General features: G+C 40.8%; 1 protein-coding gene across 1 annotated transcript in view; it reads left to right on the plus strand.

Annotated features, from left to right (window-relative positions):
- Window positions 1–22,349, plus strand: part of LOC139749848 (solute carrier family 4 member 11-like) — an 898,465-nt gene that overhangs the window by 853,786 nt on the left and 22,330 nt on the right. The window contains exon 15 of the mRNA XM_071664173.1: window positions 19,464–19,659. Coding sequence (XP_071520274.1) covers window positions 19,464–19,659 — 196 coding nt within the window. The remainder of the gene's footprint in view (window positions 1–19,463; window positions 19,660–22,349) is intronic.

The raw sequence follows: 22,349 nt of genomic DNA on the forward strand, positions 1-22,349 counted from the left end.
GGAAAGGTCAGTCCATCTTTAGTGAAGCCATTGGTGTCCGAACTGTTGGCACCACAGCTTTGGCCACAATACATCTAGGGCACTTTCAGCATTGCTCGGTCACATCCTTGTCCATGCCTGGCCAATAGCACCGGTACTTTAACAGTTGTGTGGTTCGCCCCGTCCCTTGATGTCCCATCTTCTCATGCATAGCTTTCATGGCTTCCTTGCATAGAAACAGAGTTAGGACCAGCTGTCTGACCTCCCCTCTCCTTGGCATGTTTCACCGTCCAGCCAAGACTTGCTCCTCTAATTGTGAGTTCTCCCTATGTTTCCATAGGCCTCTGAACATAGCCCCCTTCCCTTCGCATGACCCTAGGCTTGGCTGGCCCTTCAAGGAACCTACATACATAAGATACAGCCATTTGACCTATGTAGCCCAACGTCTCTAAACGTATACTTGGCGACCCTGATCCAGGTCTCCGCATTCAAGTCACTCGAATCACGTTCAGTACCAGAGAACATGCCTAACGTAGGTTGTGAGTCAGTGTAGCATGGAAATGCCCCTGTGGGACTACCTCTTTCAGTCCCCGGATCCTGTGGCTCCTCTTTCGGATACTATGGCCACCTCATGCGATTCCAGAGATGTAGCATTCCCTTCTGATCCACACTCCATCACTGATATGAACAAAATGGAATGAACCCACCAAGAGTGTGGTAAGAAGTCCTCCTCCGTAAGTTTCCCCATGTAGGCTCCTGGTCCCGGGGCAGATGGGGTATTCCCGCGTAGGCCCCTGGTCTGGGGTCAGATTGGGTATTCCCACGTAAGCCCCTGGTCCTGGGGCACATAGCGTGATGCCCATCTCTGTCCTAGATTCTGCAGAGTTCAACCGTGTCTTATGACTGCTAAGACAGCTATGCATCCTTTTTTGCTCTTGTCCACTGCCGAGTTCAGCAATGCCTTCTGACCACCAATGCTGCAGTGCGTCCTCCTTTGCTCTCGTCCACTAGCTTCCAACTCCAGATGATTTTAGGCGCATATCTAAGCTGGGTTGGTAGTGCCTTATGCCGTTATATGCCCTGCATCTCCACCATAAATGTAAGGGGGGCTAGGGGTTACCAGTTGGTGCAAACCCCGGATGATAACGAGCCACCATTGAGTACCAATATTTATTCCAGCACATTTTCTATGACAATTAGACAGCAGCATCTTCATGAAGAGCACCTTATACAATAAGTATCACTTAATTCCACCTTACAATCACCTGGAGTCAGACAGCAGTGGACGACAGCTCTATAAGGGCTGCGTGAAGCGTCTGTCCTCCCCAAGCGACATTACTATTGTCCTTCCCAGGGTTCTTTGCACATTATTTACATTACAGCTGCATTTTTTTATATAATAACAAGTAGTGGTGAAGTGAGAAGGAGCTGGAGTGAGTATTTTGAAGGATTGTTGAATGTGATGGATGAGAGAGTAGCAGATGAAGGGTGTTTTGGTCAAGGTGGTGTGCAAAGTGAGAGAGTCAGGGAGAATGGTTTGAAAAACAGAGAAGAGGTAGTGAAAGCTTTGCGGAAGATGAAAGCCGGCAAGGTGGCGGGTTTGGATGGTATTGTAGTGGAATTTATTAAAAAAGGGGGGTGACTGTGTTGTTGATTGGTTGGTAAGGATATTCAATGTATGTATGGTTCATGGTGAAGTGCCTGAGGATTAGAGGAATGGATGCATAGTGCCATTGTACAAAGGCAAAGGGGATAAAGATGAATGTTCAAATTACAGAGGTATAAGTTTTTTGATATTCCAGGGAAATTATATGGGAGGGTATTGATTGAGAGGGTAAAGGCATGTACAGAGCATCAGATTGAGAAGAGCAGTGTGGCTTCAGAAGTGGTAGAGGATGTGTGGATCAGGTGTTTGCTTTGAAGAATGTATGTGAGAAATACTTAGAAAACAGATGGATTTGTATGTAGCATTTATGGGTCTGGAGAAGGCATATGATAAGATTGATAGAGATGCTTTATGGGAGGTATTAAGAGTATATGGTGTGGGAGGTAAGTTGCTTTGCTAGAAGCAGTGAAAAGATTTTACCAAGGATGTAAGGAATGTGTATGTGTAAACGGGCATGTTTGAAGGAATAGTGGTTCCAAAAATGTTATGGTTGTGAGGCATGGGCTATAGATAGAGTTGTGTGGAGGAGGGTGGATTTGTTGAAAATGAAATGTTTTAGGACAATATGTGGTGTTAGGTGGTTTGATTAAGTAATAAAAGGGTACGAGAGATGTGTGGTAATAAAAAGAGTGTGGTGGAGAGAGCAGAAGAGGGTGTGTTGAAATAGTTTGGTCACATGGAGAGAATGAGTGAGGAAAGATTGACAAAGAGGATATGCGTGTCAGAGGTAAAGGGAATGAGGAGAAGCGAGAGACCAAATTGGAGGTGGACGGATGGAGTGAAAAAGATTTTGAGATATCAGGGCCTGAACATACAGGAGGGTGAAAGGTGTGCAAGGAATAGAGCGAATTGGAACGATGTGGTATACCGGGGTGGACGAGCTGTCAGTGGATTGGACCAGGGCATGTGAAGCGTCTGGGGTAAACCATGGAAAGTTTTGTGGGGCCTGGATGTGGAAAGGGAGCCGTGGTTTTGGTGCATTACACATGACAGCTAGAGAACTGAGCGTGAACGAATGTGGCCTTTTATGTCTTTTCCTGGCACTACCTCACGGGGGGAGGAGGAGGATGCTATTTCATGTGTGGCGGGGTGGCGACAGGAATGGATGAAGGCAGCAAGTATGAATATGTACATGTGTATATATGTATATGTCTGTGTATTTATATGTATGCCTACGTTGAAATGTATATGTATGCATACGTTGAAATGTATATGTATGTATATGTGCGTTTGTGGGCATTTATGTATATCCATGTGTATGTGGGTGGGTTGGGCCATTCTTTCATCTGTTTCCTTGCGCTACCTTGCTAACATGGGACACGGTGATTAAGTATAAGTGTGTGTGTGTGTTCAAGTGTTCAAGTTTACTCTAGATTTATTTCCCAGCTTAGTATCATCCGCAAATTTTGATATAAATATAATGTAGCCCATTATCAGTATTGCCAATAAGAAAGAGAACCACTCCCAAGACAGATCCTGGTAGTACACCACTTGTTACATCTAATCATTCTGAGGTTTGACCATTAATCACATCTTTTTGTTTATTGCCATTCATCCAATTTCCTATCCACTGTAGTACAACCCCCATCAACACCATGTGGCTTGATTTTGCTAGTAACTTTATTAAATGTATTTTGAAAATCTAAACAGAAATTGCAGAGTTTAGGAGAAGGTTAATAGATTTAGCAGTGCTGAGAAGTAGGTGAGTTAGATGTGATTTGAATGGTGAAAACAACTTAGAGGAAGTGATGTGATTTAGGTACCTGAGATTGGACTTGGCTGTGAATGGAACTATACAAGAGGGTAGTCTAGGATGGGCAAGGTTTTGAGAGCACTGAGGAATGTGTGGAAAGAGGTCACTATTTGGGAGGATGAAAATGAGTATGTCTGACAGTATAGTAGTTCCAACAATGTTGTGTGGATGCAAAGCATGGGCTGTATATGAAAATGTATGGGGGATGGTGAATGTGTTGGAACTGAAATGTTTGAGGACAGCACATAGTGTGTGGGGGGGTTGATTTAGTATGTAGTGATAGAGGAAGAGATAGGTGTGGTAATAAGAATATGGTTGAAAGACCTGAAGAAGGTGTGCTGAAATGGTTTGGATATGGAGAGAATGAGTGAGGAGAGGTTTACAAAGAGGGTGTATGTGCCAGAAGTGGATAGGACAAGGAGTAGGGGTGACCATATTGGAGATGGAAGGATGGAGTGAAACAGTTTGATCATTCACTGCATAAACATGCAGGAGAGAGAAAGTTGTGCACAGGATAGAGTGAATTGGAATGATGTGCTGTCATTGCACAGAGCATATACAGCTTCCTGGAGAAAACACGGAAAAGTCTGTGGGGTCTGATTGTGGATAGGAAGCTCTGGTTTCAGTGTATTTGCATTACAACTAGAGAATGGATACGAGTGAATGAGATCTCATCTTTGTCTGATTCTGGCATTATTTCTTTAATGCGGGAAATGGCAAATAAGCATGAAAGAAATTCACCTGCATCACTTGAAACTGTTCCTCGCCTGCTTGGTCTTCCCCACTCTCAAAAGCATATATAACAGAGGTTTGAATCACAAAATAATGCACTCAGAACAATAACTGGCTGCCTAGCAATCCCAAACAGCATCAAGATAATGCAAAGATCCTCCCAATACATCCCCATTTCATCATGTTCAGCATTCCTTTCTATGCAGTTGCACTAGACCACTCCCACTGTAACAACTCTATAACTAACAACCGACTCCCAAGTAGAAATGAAAAGCTTACCTCTGCCTTACACTTCAGATCCCCCCCAACCACCAACAAATAACATTGACAAAACACATACACACTGAAATAACCCAGCAAGCACTAAGCAGCCAACCTTCCAACTTGGTCATAAACTTCAACCTACCAGGCATGCACCTGTCAGAAACCAAACTCCCCAAACGAAAACAAGTTGCACTCGCACTTACACTTTGGACATCACCCATCAGTACAACACTACATACTAATTTAGAATATCCCAAGACATTCTCATGTGTAAGAATGTGACATAAGTCACGAAACATTGTGTTACTGTGTATCTGAGAAGAATTACTCCACTGGTTTCTGCTTGAGCTTCGTTCTATCCTTGCCATGAACTTTGGCCAGCCTTTTGGTAATCTACCTGAACAGTATAAGAGAATTGTCAGACAAGTTGAGAACATCTGCAAGAAATTGGTAAATGCTGAATTAGCATTCATATTCAATGAAACAAACACACACACACACACACACACACACACACACGTGGGGCCTGGATGTGGATGGGGGCCTGGGGTTTCGGTGCTTTGCACATAACATCTGGAGACTGGATGGATGTAGCCTTTTTTGTCTGTTTTCCTGGCACCACCTTACTGAAACAGGATAGTGATAATGTTTCCTGTGGGGCGGGGTGGCACTGGAAATAGAAGGCAAGCAAGTACGAATATGGACGTGTATATATGTATGTGTATGTTATGTATATGCACATGTATGGGCATTTATATATACGTATATGAGTAGATGGCCCGTTTTTTTGTCTGTTGCCCAGCGCTACCTCTGACCTGGGAAACGGCAATTAAGTATGATGAATAATAACAGCACAAGCGAGTTAGTGCCAGGAAGACTGACAAATGCAAGAGTTTTGGAGAGGGGCAAGTGTGCAGTTTGTTGGGGGTGAGAGGGCCTAAAAAGAGTCAGTTGTTGTTTGCCAATGATACAACACTGGTGGCTGATTCGAGTGAGACAAGTTAGTTAGGATGTGAATTTGAATATGGAAAAATTGGAGGACGTGAAGTGTTTTAGATATCTGGGAGTGGACTTAGCAGCAAATGGAACAATGGAAGTGGAAGTGAGTCATAGGGTGGAGGAGGGGGTGAAAGTTCTGGGGGCAATGAAGAATGTGTGGAAAAAAAGAATGTTATCTTGGAGAGCAAAAATGGGCATGTTTGAAGGACTAGTAGTTCCAACAATATTGTATGGTTGTGGCGGAAGGTGGATGTGTTGGAAATAAAGGTTTTGAGGACAATGTGTTGTGTGAGGTGTTTTGATTGAGTGAATAATGAAATGGTAAGAGAGATGTGTGGTAATAAAAAGAGTGTGTTTGAGAGCAGAAGAGGGTGTGTTGAAATGGTTATGGTTTGGACATATTGAGAGAATGAATGAGGAAAGGTTGGCAGAGAGATATATGTGTCAGAGGTGGAGGGAGCAAGGAGAAGCGGGAGACCAAATTGGAGGTGGAAGATTGGAATGAAAAAGATTTTGAAGAATCAGGACCTGAGCATACAGGAGGGTAAGAGTTGTGCAAGTAACAGAATGAATTGGAACAATGTGTCAACGTGCTGTCAATGAACTGAGCCACGGCATGTGAAACATCTGTGGTAAACCATGGAAAGGTCTGTGGGGCCTGGATGTGGATAGGGAGCTGTGGTTTCAGTGTATTACACATGACAGCTAGAGACTGAGTGGTGCTACCTTGCTGACGCTGGGGGTGGCAATGCTGTTTCCTGTGGGGTGGGGTGGTGCCAGGAATGGATGAAGGCAAGTATGAATATGTACACATCCACCCTCCTCCGTACAACCCTATCTATAGCCCATGCCTTGAAACCATATAACTTTGTTGGAACTACTATTCCCTCAAACATCCCCATTTTTGCTCTCAGAGATAATGTTCTCTCCTTCCACACATTCTTCATTGCTCCCACAACTTTCACCCCCTCCCCCACCCTGTGACTCATATTTACCAGATTGCTTCCATTGCCTTACTGAGGTAGCTTCAGGGGCTAACAAACAACAAACTCAGTATTCCCTACCTGTCATATACTGAAATCAGATCCCACCATCCACAGCTAAGTCCCATATATCATTCCATAGTTTACCTCAACCCAGTGGTAGCATGTTGTCTCCATACACATGAATACAGTTCATTTTGTCCCATGCATGCCTCTCATCCTCTTTCATCACTCATCCTTTCCGTATGACCAAACCATTTCAGCACATCCTGTCAGCTCTCTCAATCAGACTGTATTCACTACCACGGTGTCACTCCGTACGTGATCAACCCATCTCATTCCACATATTCTTAGACATTTCTCTCCTGACATGTCTGCCTCCTTCCTTTCTTTTACTCTCAAGGCCCAAGACTAACATCTGTAAAACACTGTTGGGAGTGCTGATCCTCCAAACATACCTTTCTCTGCCCTAAAGGATACAGACCTCTCCTTTCAGATACTTCTCATTACACTTGAAAAACTTAGCCCCCCTCTCTTCCACGTTATGATTCACTTCAGCTCCCATGGTTCCATCTGCTACAGAGTTCACTGCCAGGTACCTAAAGCATCACTTTCTGAAACTTAATATAATAATGCTACTTCATCTCAGATCTTGCAGTCATGTTTTTAAAAGCAATTTTTTTTTCTTATATATATTCCAGGCTTTTGCGGCTAATTCTTAAGCTAAAAATTCAAGAATAAAATATTACAGGATTTATGTTGGAAAATCTATAATGTTGTGAAATAGATTTTACCACATACATCATCAGTCATAAGCCCTCTTGAATTCACTCCACCAAGTCTAATATTTATATATTATAAAGTCACTCTTAAAAGCATGTGATTACATGTATGACCTGGAAATGGTGGGTATTTGTGAAGACAACCATTTCTTAGGTATCTCCATTTTCTTTGTTTTTCCTTTTTTCATTGCCATCTATTGTGCTTTTTGACCAGTTGCTTTCAGTGAAATCCTTCACGATGTTGGGTGATTCTCATTATGCAGTAATGTCACTTACTGAGATTTTTATAATAGTGTGAATGTATAAAAATTTAATTTTTCTACCCTTTCTCTGAATGACTTTATGTCTGTAGTATGCCTTTAAAAGTACTCTATTACCCAGTTTTTTTCTGGTATTTTTTAAGTATTTTATGTGGTTATCAAATGTGCCTTACTTATGATTACTATTAGGACATAGGATGTGTGTGTTTGTTCTGCAGGATTAAGCAATACACATAATGTCCTGCCTTTTATTACTTTATTGCATTTTTCTTTAAAATCATGAATGCTTTTAGCACATAAATCTTCTGGTAATGAATCCCACTCTTCAAATACTCGTGTCTGAGAAACTGAATTTCCTCATACTTTTTCTCCCCTTTGTTTAATGCAAGCTATAGCTATGATCCCTTGCCCTCCTCTTTGCAGGTATTACATATTATGTTACCTATTGCACTTTATATGCTTTTCCTGGTCCTTTCACACAATTAAGCAGTACTATCATATAACTTTTTATTATGAAGGTTGGAAGGTCTAGTTCTTAAAGTCTTTCCTCTTAAGTTAGATTTGTTTAAGGTAGATACCTGAAGGGTGGCTGTTCTCTGTACTTTTATCTACTTCATATATTTCTTGCAGTATACGTACCATATCTTCATGTCGGCCGATCATCTATAAATATTTGTAGCTGTCTTGGTGATATGGTCTTCTGGTAATAACTTGAGAATATATAATTGTGCCCAGCTCTTTTTCCACTTTATCTGTTCCCACATCTTATATTCGTAAATAGGTCTTATGCTACATTCTCAAAATTCTATTACAGGACATTTATCTGCATTAAAGTCCATACTCCATTAATGGCTCCATTCAAATGGTTTTGTAGCATCTTTTTTTAACTTCTACTCTTCATTCTAACAAATGTAATGTCTAAAGTTTTGGGAAAGATCATTAGAAAGCAAGTGGATGACTTTCTGTTTAGGAGAAATTTACTTAGCGAAAGACAGCATGCTTTTAGGGAAAGGAGTCGTGTGTAACTAACCTCTTAGGGAAAACTGGGTGGACTGACTGTTTCTAGGGGGAAACTCTTACTATGGATATAAGATTATTTCAGTGAAAGGAAACAAAGGACACACGTTTGCAAAGCCTTTTTCAAATAGTTTGAGAAGACTATCAGTGCCTCAGGATTCTGTTCTTGGACCCTTATCCTTCTTGATCTGTGTTAATGATATGCCTTAAGGTATGGAATTCTACCTGAATATGTTTGCAGATGATGCAAAAGTCATAAGGGAAGTGAAAAAGTGAGGATGATTGCATCAGCTTACAAGGAGACATAATCAGACTCCAAAGTTGGTCCGAAACATGGTTGATAAAATTCTAGCCAAGCAAAAGTAAAGTAGTGAGTTTGAAAAAAGCAAATGACAACCTTAATGAAATTATCATTAATAATGCAGGAAATAATGCTTTAGTATGTATGAGAAGGACTTAGGCCTAAAGTCAACATCATCTCATATCTCTCTCCATTGTCCTATAAAAGGAGAATAGTTAAGTAGACAAACTCTCTATTGGCAAATATCAAAATATCTTTAAAGTTTTCGATGAAGGAAATATTTAGTAAGCCATTCATATTCAATATAATGCCAAAGGAAATATGTAGTAGGCCATTCATATCCTATATAAAGCTACAACTAAATTAGGCTTCTCAGATTTGGTCATTGCACCTAAAGAAACACAAAGAGCTCATAGTGAAAGTCCACTGGAGGGCAACAAAGATGTTACCAGCATTATGTGAGCAAAGTTACAGGAAAAGGCTGAAAGCTTTAGATTCACCCACCTTGGAAGAGAGAAGACTGAGAGGGTGACCTGATTACAATCCAAGTTTCTAAAAGAGATCAACAATATGGACACAGAATAGTTCTTATAGGGATGTAGCAGTTGAGCAACCAGAAGACATAAAATGAAGTTAAGTATGAAACGTATCGAAAAAGGACATAAAGAAATGCATTTATAGCATACGAGTGTTGGATAAAAGGAACAGATTAACTAAGAACATGGTTAATTCAGAGAGTATACTTATATCTGAGAGGTTGTATTATAGTGGAGAATGTTTAAGAGATGGGCCCCATGAGCATAAAACTTTCTCCACATTTATTACAAATAGGTAATTACAATCATGAGTCTAAATGTTCATGCCATTGTTTAAATTCCCAGCTGATGTATGATTCCAAATCTTATCCATAGATGCCACCAAGAACCTAACAACACAGCTAGAAGAAAAAAATGAACGACAATCTCTCCTAAACCATGGAAGAAGGTGTAACTGGTCATCATGTCAGAAAGTGCGACAAACAGTCACAGCTATAAGCAGTTTTTAGAGCTAAAGAAAAAACTCTGTATTATATATTTCATCAGAGATTAAGGTTTATTTTTCATAAATTCATATAAATAATGCCTTTTTTTGTAAGTGATAAGTATGTAATTGATGCATATTAAATGCATATAATATGTAAAACATTTAAAGAAAATATGTTAACAGTACGCCTCGCAACCATACAACATTGTTGGAACCCCTATTCCTTCAAACATACCCATTTTTACTTTCCGAGATAATGTTCTCGACTTCCACACATTCTTCAAGGCCCCCAGAATTTTCGCCCCCTCCCCCACCCTATGATCCACTTCCGCTTCCATGGTTCCATCCGCTGACAGATCCACTCCCAGATATCTAAAACACTTCACTTCCTCCAGTTTTTCTCCATTCAAACTCACCTCCCAATTGACTTGACCCTCAACCCTACTATACCTAATAACCTTGCTCTTATTCACATTTACTCTTAACTTTCTTCTTCCACACACTTTACCAAACTCAGTCACCAGCTTCTGCAGTTTCTCACATGAATCAGCCACCAGCGCTGTATCATCAGCGAACAACAACTGACTCACTTCCCAAGCTCTCTCATCCCCAACAGACTTCATACTTGCCCCTCTTTCCAAAACTCTTGCATTTACCTCCCTAACAACCCCATCCATAAACAAATTAAACAACCACGGAGACATCACACACCCCTGCCGCAAACCTACATTCACTGAGAACCAATCACTTTCCTCTCTTCCTACCCGTACACATGCCTTACATCCTCGATAAAAACTTTTCACTGCTTCTAACAACTTTCCTCCCACACTATATATTCTTAATACCTTCCACAGAGCATCTCTATCAACTCTATCATATGCCTTCTCCAGATCCATAAATGCTACATACAAATCCATTTGCTTTTCTAAGTATTTCTCACATACATTCTTCAAAGCAAACACCTGATCCACACATCCTTTACCACTTCTGAAACCACACTGCTCTTCCCCATTCTGATGCTCTGTACATGCCTTCACCCTCTCAGTCAATACCCTCCCATATAATTTACCAGGAATACTCAACAAACTTATACCTCTGTAATTTGAGCACTCACTCTTATCCCCTTTGCCTTTGTACAATGGCACTATGCACGCATTCCGCCAATCCTCAGGCACCTCACCATGAGTCATACATACATTAAATAACCTTACCAACCAGTCAACTACACAGTCACCCCCTTTTTTAATAAATTCCACTGCAATACCATCCAAACCTGCTGCCTTGCCGGCTTTCATCTTCCGCACAGCTTTCACTACCTCTTCTCTGTTTACCAAATCATTTTCCCTAACCCTCTCACTTTGCACACCACCTCGACCAAAACACCCTATATCTGCCACTCTATCATCAAACACATTCAACAAACCTTCAAAATACTCACTTCATCTCCTTCTCACATCACCACTACTTGTTATCACCTCCCCATTTGCGCCCTTCACTGAAGTTCCCATTTGCTCCCTTGTCTTACGCACTTTATTTACCTCCTTCCAGAACATCTTTTTATTCTCCCTAAAATTTAATGATACTCTCTCACCCCAACTCTCATATATATATATATATATATATATATATATATATATATATATATATATATATATATATATATATATATATATATATATATTTTTTTTTTTTTTTTTTTTTTTTTTATACTTTGTCGCTGTCTCCCGCGTTTGCGAGGTAGCGCAAGGAAACAGACGAAAGAAATGGCCCAACCCCCCCCCCATACACATGTACATACACACGTCCACACACGCAAATATACATACCTACACAGCTTTCCATGGTTTACCCCAGACGCTTCACATGCCTTGATTCAATCCACTGACAGCACGTCAACCCCTGTATACCACATCGCTCCAATTCACTCTATTCCTTGCCCTCCTTTCACCCTCCTGCATGTTCAGGCCCCGATCACACAAAATCTTTTTCACTCCATCTTTCCACCTCCAATTTGGTCTCCCTCTTCTCCTCGTTCCCTCCACCTCCGACACATATATCCTCTTGGTCAATCTCTCCTCACTCATTCTCTCCATGTGCCCAAACCATTTCAAAACACCCTCTTCTGCTCTCTCAACCACGCTCTTTTTATTTCCACACATCTCTCTTACCCTTACGTTACTTACTCGATCAAACCACCTCACACCACACATTTTCCTCAAACATCTCATTTCCAGCACATCCATCCTCCTGCGCACATCTCTATCCATAGCCCACGCCTCGCAACCATACAACATTGTTGGTACCACTATTCCTTCAAACATACCCATTTTTGCTTTCCGAGATAATGTTCTCGACTTCCACACATTTTTCAAGGCTCCCAAAATTTTCGCCCCCTCCCCCACCCTATGATCCACTTCCGCTTCCATGGTTCCATCCGCTGACAGATCCACTCCCAGATATCTAAAACACTTCACTTCCTCCAGTTTTTCTCCATTCAAACTCACCTCCCAATTGACTTGACCCTCACCCCTACTGTACCTAATAACCTTGCTCTTATTCACATTTACTCTTAACTTTCTTCTTCCACACACTTTACCAAACTCAGTCACCAGCTTCTGCAGTTTCTCACATGAATCAGCCACCAGCGCTGTATCATCAGCGAACAACAACTGACTCACTTCCCAAGCTCTCTCATCCCCAACAGACTTCATACTTGCCCCTCTTTCCAGGACTCTTGCATTTACCTCCCTAACAACCCCATCCATAAACAAATTAAACAACCATGGAGACATCACACACCCCTGCCGCAAACCTACATTCACTGAGAACCAATCACTTTCCTCTCTTCCTACACGTACACATGCCTTACATCCTCGATAAAAACTTTTCACTGCTTCTAACAACTTGCCTCCCACACCATATATTCTTAATACCTTCCAAAGAGCATCTCTATCAAGTCTATCATATGCCTTCTCCAGATCCATAAATGCTACATACAAATCCATTTGCTTTTCTAAGTATTTCTCACATACATTCTTCAAAGCAAACACCTGATCCACACATCCTCTACCACTTCTGAAACCGCACTGCTCTTCCCCAATCTGATGCTCTGTACATGCCTTCACCCTCTCAATCAATACCCTCCCATATAATTTACCAGGAATACTCAACAAACTTATACCTCTGTAATTTGAGCACTCACTCTTATCCCCTTTGCCTTTGTACAATGGCACTATGCACGCATTCCGCCAATCCTCAGGCACCTCACCATGAGTCATACATACATTAAATAACCTTACCAACCAGTCAACAATACAGTCACCCCCTTTTTTAATAAATTCCACTGCAATACCATCCAAACCTGCTGCCTTGCCGGCTTTCAATCTCCGCAAAGCTTTTACTACCTCTTCTCTGTTTACCAAATCATTTTCCCTAACCCTCTCACTTTGCACACCACCTCGACCAAAACACCCTATATCTGCCACTCTGTCATCAGACACATTCAACAAACCTTCAAAATACTCATTCCATCTCCTTCTCACATCACCGCTACTTGTTATCACCTCCCCATTTACGCCCTTCACTGAAGTTCCCATTTGCTCCCTTGTCTTACGCACCCTATTTACCTCCTTCCAGAACATCTTTTTATTCTCCCTAAAATTTACTGATAGTCTCTCACCCCAACTCTCATTTGCCCTTTCTTTCACCTCTTGCACCTTTCTCTTGACCTCCTGTCTCTTTCTTTTATACTTCTCCCACTCAATTGCATTTTTTCCCTGCAAAAATCGTCCAAATGCCTCTCTCTTCTCTTTCACTAATACTCTTACTTCTTCATCCCACCACTCACTACCCTTTCTAAACAGCCCACCTCCCACTCTTCTCATGCCACAAGCATCTTTTGCGCAATCCATCACTGATTCCCTAAATACATCCCATTCCTCCCCCACTCCCCTTACTTCCATTGTTCTCACCTTTTTCCATTCTGTACACAGTCTCTCCTGGTACTTCCCCACACAGGTCTCCTTCCCAAGCTCACTTACTCTTACTCACTTACTATATATATATATATATATATATATTCCCCGGGGATAGGGGAGAAAGAATACTTCCCACGTATTCCCTGCGTGTCGTAGAAGGCGACTAAAAGGGAAGGGAGCAGGGGGCTGGAAATCCTCCCCTCTCGTTTTTTTTTTTTTTTCCAAAAGAAGTAACAGAGAAGAGGTCCAGGTGAGGATATTCCCTCAAAGGCCCAGTCCTCTGTTCTTAACGCTACCTCGCTATCGCGGGAAATAGCGAATAGTATGAAAAAAAAATATATATATATATATATTTTTATATTTATTTTGCTTTGTTGCTGTCTCCCGCGTTTGCGAGGTAGCGCAAGGAAACAGACGAAAGAAATGGCCCAACCCACCCCCATATACATGTATATACATACACGTCCACACACGCAAATATACATACCTATACATCTCAATGTACACATATATATACACACAGAAACACATACATATATACCCATTCACACAATTCACGCTGTCTGCCTTTATTCATTCCCATCGCCACCTCGCTACACATGGAATACCATCCCCCTCCCCCCTCTTGTGTGCGAGGTAGCGCTAGGAAAAGACAACAAAGGCCCCATTCGTTCACACTCAGTCTCTAGCTGTCATGCAATAATGCCCAAAACCTCAGCTCCCTTTCCACATCCAGGCCCCACACAACTTTCCATGGTTTACCCCAGACGCTTCACATGCCCTGATTCAATCCACTGACAGCAAGTCAACCCCAGTATACCACATCGATCCAATTCACTCTATTCCTTGCCCGCCTTTCACCCTCCTGCATGTTCAGGCCCCGATCACTCAAAATCTTTTTCACTCCATCTTTCCACCTCCAATTTGGTCTCCCACTTCTCGTTCCCTCCACCTCCGACACATATATCCTCTTTGTCAATCTTTCCTCACTCATTCTCTCCATGTGCCCAAACCATTTCAAAACACCCTCTTCTGCTCTCTCAACCACACTCTTTTTATTTTCACACATCTCTCTTACCCTTACATTACTTACTTGATCAAACCACCTCACACCACACATTGTCCTCAAACATCTCGTTTCCAGCACATCCTCCCTCCTGCGCACAACTCTATCCATAGCCCACGCCTCGCAACCATACAACATTGTTGGAAGCACTATTCCTTCAAACATACCCATTTTTGCTTTCCGAGATAATGTATATATATTTTATTTTTATTATTTTGCTTTGTCGCTGTCTCCCACGTATGCGAGGTAGCGCAAGGAAACAGGTGAAAGAAATGGCCCAGCCCACCCCCATACACAATGTATGTACATACACGTCCACACACGCAAATATACATACCTATACATCTCAATGTACACATATATATACACACACAGACACATACATATATACCCATGCACACAATTCACAGTCTGCCTTTATTCATTCCCATCGCCACCTCGCCACACATGGAATACCATCCCCCTCCCCCCTCATGTGTGCGAGGTAGCACTAGGAAAAGACAACAAAGGCCCCATTTGTTCACACTCAATCTCTAGCTGTCAAGCAATAATGCCCGAAACCACAGCTCCCTTTCCACATCCAGGCCCCACACAACTTTCCATGGTTTACCCCAGACGCTTCACATGGCCTGATTCAATCCACTGACAGCACGTCAACCCCGGTATACCACATCCATCCAATTCACTCTATTCCTTGCCCTCCTTTCACCCTTCTGCATGTTCAGGCCCCGATCACACAAAATCTTTTTCACTCCCTCTTTCCACCTCCAATTTGGTCTCCCACTTCTCCTCGTTCCCTCCACCTCCAACACATATATCCTCTTGGTCAATCTTTCCTCACTCATTCTCTCTATGTGCTCAAACCATTTCAAAACACCCTCTTCTGCTCTCTCAACCACGCTCTTTTTATTTCCACACCTCTCTTACCCTTACATTACTTACTTGATCAAACCACCTCACACCACACATTGTCCTCAAACATCTCATTTCCAGCACATCCACCCTCCTGCGCACAACTCTATCCATAGCCCACGCCTCGCAACCATACAACATTGTTGGAACCACTATTCCTTCAAACATACCCATTTTTGCTTTCCGAGATAATGTTCTCGACTTCCACACATTCTTCAAGGCTCCCAGGATTTTCGCCCCCTCCCCCACCCTATGATTCACTTCCGCTTCCATGGTTCCATCCGCTGACAGATCCACTCCCAGATATCTAAAACACTTTACTTCCTCAAGTTTTTCTCCATTCAAACTTACCTCCCAATTGACTTGACCCTCAACCCTACTGTACCTAATAACCTTGCTCTTATTCACATTTACTCTTAACTTTCTTCTTTCACACACTTTACCAAACTCAGTCACCAGCTTCTGCAGTTTCTCACATGAATCAGCCACCAGCGCTGTATCATCAGCGAACAACAACTGACTCACTTCCCAAGCTCTCTCATCCACAACAGACTTCATACTTGCCCCTCTTTCCAAAACTTTTGCATTCACCTCCCTAACAACCCCATCCATAAACAAATTAAACAACCATGGAGACATCACACACCCCTGCCGCAAACCTACATTCACTGAGAACCAATCACTTTCCTCTCTTCCTACACGTACACATGCCTTACATCCTCGATAAAAACTTTTCACTGCTTCTAACAACTTGCCTCCCACACCATATATTCTTAATACCTTCCACAGAGCATCTCTATCAACTCTATCATATGCCTTCTCCAGATCCATAAATGCTACATACCAATCCATTTGCTTTTCTAAGTATTTCTCACATACATTCTTCAAAGCAAACACCTGATCCACACATCCTCTACCACATCTGAAACCACACTGCTCTTCCCCAATCTGATGCTCTGTACATGCCTTCACCCTCTCAGTCAATACCCTCCCATATAATTTACCAGGAATACTCAACAAACTTATACCTCTGTAATTTGAGCACTCACTCTTATCCCCTTTGCCTTTGTACAATGGCACTATGCATGCATTCCGCCAATCCTCAGGCACCTCACCATGAGTCATACATACATTAAATAACCTTACCAATCAGTCAACGATACAGTCACCCCCTTTTTTAATAAATTCCACTGCAATACCATCCAAACCTGCTGCCTTGCCAGCTTTCATCTTCCGCAAAGCTTTTACTACCTCTTCTCTGTTTACCAAATCATTTTCCCTAACCCTCTCACTTTGCACACCACCTCGACCAAAACACCCTATATCTGCCACTCTATCATCAAACACATTCAACAGACCTTCAAAATACTCACTCCATCTCCTTCTCACATCACCACTAATTGTTATCACCTCCCCATTTGCGCCCTTCACTGAAGTTCCCATTTGCTCCCTTGTCTTACGCACTTTATTTACCTCCTTCCAGAACATCTTTTTATTCTCCCTAAAATTTTAATGATACTCTCTCACCCCAACTCTCATTTGCCCTACGCGGGAGACAGCGATAAAGTAACATAAAAAAAAAAATAATAAAAATAATATATATATAATCATACTTGTATAATAAACCATAAAGTGTGCAATATGTTTAGGTGTATATAGAAAAAAAATTCTACCTTCCAAAAAAAAAGTTTATATACGGTTATAAAAAAGATGATGAAAATCCTTGCCACTACACTATGGCTTGCCATTTGTCGGTTTGGTACCTTCCAAAATCAATATGGAGGAAAGTATGCTACTTTTGGGGGCATATTGTTCAATGAAGTATGATACAGATATTCTGTAAAGAGTCTTTTTTTTTTCCCCACATGTGGGGCATCTCCCTTTTCAAAGAAAATCTGTATTGAAACATTTAATTTACCTGATCATTTTTACTTTTTGCATTATCTATAAACATTCAAAAGCAGCCTGAAATCACATCATGAAGTATATCATTTATGTATAATGAAAACATTACAGGGGATAGGGATAGGGGAGAAAAAATATTATCCATGTATTCCCTGCGTGTTGAAGAAAGTGAATAAAGGGGGCAGGAGTGGGGGCTGGAAACCCTCCCCTTCTTATATTTCAGTTTCTAGAAGATGCAACCTCTATAAATCCTCACCTTTGCCTCCACAAGATAGTGATCAGACATCCCACCATCATTCTTCTAATTACCTCTTTTTTTGATTACATTATTCTCAGCCTTTTTCTGACTTTTCATAAAACCATTCCTCTTATTATTTTTGAATAGATAACTTCCACATCTTCATGACACATGTTTACAAGCTGACTTGTTTACTCCAGTTTCTTTGCAAATCCTTCCTTGTCTTCCAAAATCATACCTACATTTTCAACAATGATTGGGTACTACCCAGCTCAGAGCTTTGTTTATTTGTTCTTTCTGATGTTGGGATGTTTTTCCACATTCAGCTGGGATTTCACCTCGGCCAAATCAAATAATATTTCAGCTATTTCCGTTTTTCACAGATTCCTGTCTCTGTCAGTACATCATTTATGTTCCTTTTTCCAGGACTTCTCAGAAGTTAATAACTTTTTTAATTTTATGGGATTCTGTTCTTTCTTGCTTCATCAATTATTATCTATTGTACAATTTGTTGATATGCCTATAAATTCATAATTGTATGTAAAGGTTTTAATTAAAAATGATCAACACCAGTTTTGAAATTCACATTCTCTTGGAGTTCCTAAACATAAAGCTGAAAATAAACAGTAAGTCGGATTTAGTGTTTTTATTTTATACATTTATTTTTCATTTTTTTGCAAAGGATGTGTATACATTGTCCAGACCTTAATATGTTTGTCTTTGAGCAATTGAAATAGTGTTCGTAATACAATATTGTCTTCTGCTAAGAGTTTGTTTTAGGAAAAGACATATTCGATAGGAATTCCATCAGTAAAATAAGGATATTGTACTCTAAATAAAGTCCTGGACTTAAGTGTAGATGACCACTTTTTATTTGCAGATTTACAGAATGAGGCAGCAGTGAGAAAGGCCAGTTGACTTTTGATAGGCTAACCTGAAAAGTCTGTTGAAAGGCAATGAGTGGATACCTCAACTAAACTCTTATAGATTTATTCACTTTTTTTTTTTTTTTTTAATTTTCCAAAAGAAGGAACAGAGAAGGGGGCCAGGTGAGGATATTCCCTGAAAGGCCCAGTCCTCTGTTCTCAACGCTACCTCGCTATCGCGGGAAATGGCGAATAGTATGAAAAAAAAAAGAAGAAAAATGTATACGTAGTTAAGTCTGTTCCTGGACAGCAAGGCACATTCTCTTCCTAAGCTGCTCTCTAACATAGTAGATAATATATCCCTCTCATCAATTTCATATTCTTATATGCTGCATATAATGATGATGTAATGAGTTTTCCCTCAAAAATCATATTGCCATATATTACATCACAGGAATTTCCATCTTTAGAGCAAACTTTCTCCAGTGTTTTGCATGATGAATTTGTGATACAAATCCCAGGCTTGCAAACAGGGATCACTGAGGCTATCTCTTGCATCCTCATGGAGTGTTTCTTTTTATCACCATTGTTTCATCATATGTACTCTCATTTCTGAAACTTGAAGGTAGGGTGATATAATTGTCTTCAACAGAGCTGTGCTATGTATGTATTTAAAAGAAAATCATAAATATGAATTTTCACATGAACCAATGTAACTGACAGGATGTGAATTTCAACAGAATTGTGAAAGTGCGCGAGACTCGACTAACTGGACTTTTCTCCAATATCCTCATTGGGCTGTCTATCTTTCTTTTACCGTTTCCACTGGCCTACATCCCCACAGCTGTGCTTGATGGCCTCTTCCTGTATATGGCTGTTACAGCTCTCAATGGCAACCAGATGTTTGAGCGGATTTCACTACTATTCATGGAACAGGTATGATAAACGTTTGCAAAATATATTTTAAAAATTTCTACATTATCCAAACTTGGGTTTATGTCAAGACAAGTGTTCATAGAAAAAAGTGGAAATCAAGAAAGTACGACCTTACTTATTGATGTCATGGATACCTAAACATGAAAATCATATAAAAGTAATATCCTTCAAATTAATTTTTGGAAAATTTATTGTATACAAAGGTGAGGCCAGTTAAGGGGATACATAGGGCATGTGCACTCCACCCTTTCCTTTGCCCTGGTACATATGAAATGTAAGTAAAACACGAGGATTGTGATATGGAAATGTGAGGCTAATGATCCTGTATAATTTTTTTCTCAATATAAATATTATAAGATAAAACAATAGGATAAGAGAGCTTTGTTGAAGGCAATGATGAATTAGTAATAATGTGCATTTTTGCAGTTAGTCAGAATTTATTTTTTTTATCACATCTCTTATACATAGAGACCCTCTGTGCGAGGGATTTAATTGCATACCACAAGGATTGGTTGAGTTCTAACTGGGACAGTCTTAGTGGAGCGGAAGCCTTTTCTTTTTCCCACCGAAACAATGTGGAACAATTAATCAGACACCCTACCCGAGTTCCCAGTCATCATGTCCACTCTTCAAACACACTTTATCACTTTTACCTCTGAATCCTCCCACTACACACATGCCATTTCTAACCTCTTACGGTACTTTGCCCACAATTTGATTTCTACTACTTCCAGTTGGGCATGCTCATCCTCTATCCCACTCTGAAAATGTTAAATTTAGCACTTTGGGAGAGCTCAGTGGTCATCTTCATTGACTCCCCCCAAGGATGGATACTTCTTCTAAGGTTGCCATGTCTTGTTTTGTTCTGAACACACAGCAGAGGTTATTGTAGCTGGGATGGAGGCTTACATCCTATCGTCCTCTAAGTCTTTTCCTCCTCAGTTGTTTGGTTGCTCCTACTTTGATGCATGTCACATCAGAGATGGTGCATACCAAACAGTGAAACTCTTCTCTTCCCCAGAAACCCACCCAGCTTTCATTTTTGATTGAAATCATTGCAAAGCTGTTCTTCAAAGAGCTAAGAATTCTTTCATTAAAAAGAAAGTGTGCTGACTTAACCTCTTCTTCTGTTGATGAATCTTTTTGGTCCTAAACCAAAAGCATCTCCAAAACCTCAACGAAGCTGACTGTGGTCACTTTCAATCATTCTTTTCTGACTTTCTTTTGGTAAATTATTGTCTCATGTAGTACTGCTTCTGTCTCTGCCAAATGCATAGTAGAGCCTACTGTTATGAAAATGGAAGTGTTTATCCCCTCTTCCTCCAAGACGGCCTCTTCTTGTTCTGAGGCCATTCAGGCAAGGGATCAGGCATATCAGGCTTAGTGAAACTTTTTGTCCTCCATTCCACATTCAGCATTAATCACTGCCTGTAATCATTGGAAGTACAGATGCTCCTCAACTTCTGTTTGGGTTACGTTCTGGTAAACCCATGGTAAGTTGAAAATACATTTAATGCTGTACATCTAACCAACTAAACATCATAGCTTAGCCACAGCATTATGAGAGAGTAATGTACCATTTATTGCTAGCCCTGGAAAAGATCAAAATTCGAAGTATGGTTTCTACTGAATGTGTATTGCTATTGCAACATCGTAAAGTCAAAAAGTCATAATTCGAACCATCATAAGTCAGGGAGCATTTGTATGTTATCCAAGAGGCAAAACATCCCTTTATTAAAAGGAAATATGATAACCTCTGTACATCCACTGATGATCTTTTTGGTCTTTGGCTACAGGCCTCACTAACAACTTCCATTGCTCTATTTTACTTTTCTGTTCTGATGGTACTCTAGCTGTAATGCCTGCAGACACAGCAACTCTCTTTGGTTCTTGTTTCTCCTCTAATTCTACCTTGGATGATGCTAATGTTCCTTTTTGCCCTGAAGCTCCTGTTACTAATCCTATTCACCTTGCCATAATCTCCTTTCAACCCTTCCAAAGAAGGCTTCTCTCCCTCAGCACAAGCAAGGCTTATAGACTTAATGGCACCCATCCTCATGTACTGAAAGTGTGCCTCTAAACATGCACTTCTGCATGTTCATATGTTCCAATTCTGTATAAAACTCACAACTTTTCTCTCTTCTTGGAAGTATACATTAGTACATCCCATCCCTAAGAAGGCTGACTGTTCTAACTCCTCCTTCTATCGTCCTGTTACTTTGACATGTACTATTTTGAGTCTTTGAATCCCTCCTCATCTCCCATATCCTCAGACATTTGAATTGCACAATCTTTTCTTTGATCATCTGTATGGCTTCCTTAAGGTGAGATCCACTGGTGATATTCTTTCATATCTTACAAATGTCTGAAAGAATTTGGGAATCCTATGAAATTGCTCTTGATATATCCAAAGCTTTTGACAGGATGTGGCATTGAGGTCTCATCTCTCAGTGCCCACTCTTTTGGCTTCCCTCTGTTTGCCTTGCTCCTTTATTATCTAGCTTCCACTCCAGTTGATCTCTCCCCACGGTTATTGGTGGATCAGCCTCTCCCTCTTTCTCCATCAACCGCAGTATCCCTCAAGGTTTCTATCCTGTCTCTTATATTTTCCTCCTTTTGTCAACAATCTTTTTTTTCTGCAAATAACTGAATGCACTGATAAGCTGACAATTCAATACTGCATTCATCCA

The sequence above is a fragment of the Panulirus ornatus genome, chromosome 8 (assembly GCF_036320965.1).
Source record: "Panulirus ornatus isolate Po-2019 chromosome 8, ASM3632096v1, whole genome shotgun sequence".
NCBI lineage: Eukaryota > Metazoa > Arthropoda > Malacostraca > Decapoda > Palinuridae > Panulirus > Panulirus ornatus.